Consider the following 4,292-nt stretch of genomic DNA (forward strand, 5'->3'; position numbering starts at 1 on the left):
TGGAGGATATCCCAACGAGAGTCCTGATGAGCATATTGCAGGATTCCTCCAATACTGTAACACGGTAAAGATGAATAATGTCACTGATGATGTTATTAGATTACAGCTTTTTCCTTTCTCACTTAGGGATAAAGCGAGAGCCTGGTTCAATTCACTGCCACAAGAGTCCATCACCACCTGGGCCGACCTTTCATCTAAGTTTCTCAGGAGATTTTTCCCACCAGCTAGGACTGCAAGATTGAGGAACGAAATCACTAACTTCACCAAGTTCAATGGTGAATCACTTTATGAGGCATGGGAGAGATTCAAGGAGGCAATCAGAAAGTGCCCACATCACGGATTGCCAGATAATCTCCTAATTGAGGTCTTCTATCTTAGCCTGGATGATACATTGAGGTCTCTAGTAGATGCTGCAGCAGGAGGCGCACTGATGGGTAAGAATTATGATGAAGCAAGTGCTTTGATAGAAGAGATGGCCTCCAGTGCACATAATTGGCAGAATGAGAGAAGCAAATCAAGAGTGGCATCAGTCAATGACATGGACACTATTGCTAATTTGACAACCCAGATTTCAGCTCTCACTACCCAGGTAAGTAAACTCGCACATTCTTTTAATACTAATCAGGTTGCTTTTTGTGAGTTGTGTTCAGGACCACATTCGACTCTTGAATGCATGTCTGGAAATCCCTCAGCTTCACCCAATGGAGAGCAAGTGAACTTTGTCAACAACTTCCAACGGAGTAATCAAGGGCCTTATTCGAATACTTACAATCCAGGGTGGCGTAATCATCCTAATTTCTCATGGAGGAATGAGAATAATGCACTTAAACCGCCACCTGGATTCCAGAAGCAAGGCCCAGCTCAGAATGCTCCACCTCAGCAGAGTCAATCGAGAATGGAAGAGCTCATGTTGAGCTATATGCAAAAGACTGACACCATGCTACAGAATCAACAAGCCACTATTCGAAACCTAGAGGGTCAGATTAGTCAGATTTCTCAACAATTGAGTAATAGACCATCAGGGTCTTTACCCAGCAACACTGAAGAGAACCCCAAGGGTGTCAATGTTATAATGCTGAGGAGTGGCAAGGAATTGGACACAGTCAATAGAAAAGCTCAAACTCAGGAGGAGAGTCCGGAGAAAGACAAAGGTAAGCAAAAGGTGGAGGAACCAAGGCAGAAGTCACTAGGGGTGAAACCGTATGTTCCTCCTGTCCCTTTTCCAGGAAGATTGAAGCAACAACAGCTGGACGCCCAATTTGCTAAATTCCTAGATGTCTTTAAAAAGCTGCAAATCAACATTCCATTTGCAGAAGCACTCCAGCAGATGCCTTCATATGCTAGATTCATGAAGGATCTGCTCACTAAAAAGAGGAAGTTTGATGGGAGTGAGCCTGTGATGCTTATAGGAGAGTGTTCTATGATTCTCCAAAAGGACTTGCCTAACTTACCACGCAAACAGAGAGATCAGGGGAGTTTCACTGTTCCTTGTACTATAGGGAATTTTCATTTTGAGAACGTTCTTATCGATTCATGTGCAAGTATAAATTTAGTGCCTCTGTCTATTTTCAGGAAACTTGGACTTGGAGAATGCAAGAAAACTTATATTACCTTGCAACTTGTTGACAGGAGTATCAAATATCCAAAGGGTATTGTCGAGAATGTCCTGGTGAAGCTAGACAAATTCATATTTCCAGTCGACTTCATAGTCTTGGAGATGGAGGAGGACAGAGAGGTGCCCATGATCCTTGGCAGACCGTTCCTTGCGACAGGTAAAGCATTAATAGATGTGGAACAAGGTAAGCTCACTTTAAGAGTTATGAATGAACAAATAACTTTTAATGTTTATGATGCCATAAAGAAATTTGATGATGGCAAATCTTGTTACACCATTGATATTATTGATGAGCTTATCTCTGAGTCTGTGGAGGAGAAAGCAGGTATGGATACAATGGAATCAGTCCTTAGGGATCTGGACGATTGGAGTGATGATGATGAGCATGAGGAAGAATCTGTGGAGAAGGTGTCAGAAATCAAGGCTCGCTACTATGAGGAGCTGGGCACCAGTGCGACAAAACCTGTGTCATCTTTGACACAGTCCCCGGTGCTAGAACTTAAACCATTGCCTAGCCATTTAAAATATGCCTATCTTGGAATAGATGATACTTTGCCAATAATTATCTCTTCTTCCTTGATAGGTGATCAGGAGTAGCAGCTCCTAAGCGTGCTGAGAGAGCACAAGGAGGCAATAGGATGGACTATTGCAGATATCAAAGGGATCAGCCCTCTGATTTGCACTCACAGGATAATGTTGGAAGCTGAGTGCAAACCCACAGTGCAACCACAGAGGCGACTTAACCCAACTCTCAAAGAGGTAGTGAAGAAAGAAGTGCTTAAACTGCTGGATGCAGGTATTATCTATCCTATCTCAGATAGTAAATGGGTTAGTCCTGTTCAAGTAGTGCCTAAAAAGGGTGGTATGACTGTGGTTAAAAATGAGGTCAATGAATTAATCCCGACTCGTACTGTGACTGGGTGGAGAGTTTGTATAGATTACAGGAAACTAAATGATGCTACCCGTAAAGACCATTTCCCCCTCCCCTTCATTGATCAGATGCTAGAAAAACTTGCAGGGCATGATTATTATTGTTTTCTAGATGGTTATTCTGGTTACAATCAGATTCATATAGCACCGAAGGACCAAGAGAAAACCACATTCACTTGTCCCTATGGCACTTTTGCCTTTAGGAGAATGCCTTTCGGTCTCTGTAATGCACCTGCCACTTTCCAGAGGTGCATGATGTCTATATTTTCTGACATGTTAGAGAATTTTATTGAAATATTTATGGATGATTTCTCTGTTTTTGGGAAGTCATTTGAATCTTGTCTGACAAATTTAGGTTGTGTGCTTAAAAGATGTAAGGAGACTAATCTGCTTCTGAACTGGGAGAAATGTCATTTTATGGTAAGAGAGGGAATAATCTTAGGTCACAAGGTGTCAAAGAAAGGGATTGAAGTTGATCGAGTAAAAGTGGAGATAATAGAGAAGTTGCCACTACCTACTTCAACAAAAGGAGTAAGGAGCTTCTTAGGACATGCTGGCTTCTACAGGAGATTTATCAAGGACTTTTCTAAAATCTCTAGACCTCTTTGTAATTTACTTGAAAAAGATTCTGCTTTTGTTTTTAATGACAATTGTTTGCAGGCATTCAATTTATTGAAGGAGAAACTCACTTCTGCACCAGTGATTGTTGCACCTAATTGGGAGCTTCTGTTTGAGCTGATGTGTGATGCCAACGACTATGCTGTAGGAGCAGTACTTGGGCAAAAGAGAGGTAAGGTATTTCATGCAATATACTATGCTAGTAGAACTTTAAATGAGGCCCAGAGGAACTATGCCACAACTGAAAAAGAGCTTTTAGCAGTCATATTTGCATGTAACAAGTTTCGGCCTTATCTGATAGGTTCTAAGATCATAGTATACACAAACCATGCTGCCCTGAAATATTTGTTTGCTAAAGCTGATGCTAAACCTAGACTAATTCGTTGGATTCTACTGCTACAAGAATTTGACCTGGAAATTAGAGATACAAAGGGAACTGAAAATGTAGTGGCTGATCATTTATCCCGTTTGGAATCTGATTGTTTAGATTCACCCATTAATGAAAAGCTCCCTGATGAACAATTGTATGTAGTAGAAATCCAAGGATTACCTTGGTATGCTGATATAGTAAATTATATTGTTAGCAAAATCACACCATATGGTTTGTCATTTCAACAGAAAAAGAAATTTTTGCATGATGTGAAATACTATTTTTGGGACGAACCATATCTGTTCAAATGTTGTGCTGACCAAGTAATCAGACGTTGTGTGCCTGAAACTGAACAGCTTAGCATAATACAACACTGTCATTCTAAGGAAGCAGGAGGCCACTTTGGTGTGGAAAGAACTGCAACTAAGATCTTATCTTGTGGATTTTATTGGCCTAGAGTATTTCATGATTGCAGGAATTACATTATGTCTTGTGCTCCATGCCAAAGAACTGGCAATATTTCTAGGAGACATGAATTACCACAAAATAGCATTCTTGTAATTGAGCTTTTTGATGTGTGGGGAATAGACTTTATGGGTCCTTTTCCCTCTTCTTTTTCAAATAAATATATTCTTGTGGCTGTTGATTATGTTTCAAAATGGGTAGAAGCAGTTGCTCTACAAAGTAATGATGCTAGAGTTGTAATCATATTTTTGAAAAAGAACATCTTTTCAAGATTTGGGGTACCTAGAGCCATTA

The 4,292-nt window shown here is 40.5% G+C and overlaps 1 protein-coding gene and 1 non-coding gene across 2 annotated transcripts; one reads left to right on the forward strand and one right to left on the reverse strand.

Moving 5' to 3' along the window:
* Window positions 1-235: 235 nt before the first annotated feature.
* Window positions 236-342, reverse strand: LOC116193371. Its single transcript, XR_004154280.1, has one exon. It is a non-coding gene; the product is annotated as a small nucleolar RNA R71 (small nucleolar RNA).
* A 553-nt stretch (window positions 343-895) lies between these two features.
* On the forward strand, window positions 896-2,212 carry LOC116204239. The gene has a single exon (XM_031536321.1). The coding sequence runs from the start codon at window positions 896-898 to the stop codon at window positions 2,210-2,212; it is 1,317 nt and encodes a 438-aa protein (XP_031392181.1).
* Window positions 2,213-4,292: the final 2,080 nt, after the last annotated feature.

This window comes from Punica granatum, chromosome 1 (genome assembly GCF_007655135.1).
Source record: "Punica granatum isolate Tunisia-2019 chromosome 1, ASM765513v2, whole genome shotgun sequence".
NCBI lineage: Eukaryota > Viridiplantae > Streptophyta > Magnoliopsida > Myrtales > Lythraceae > Punica > Punica granatum.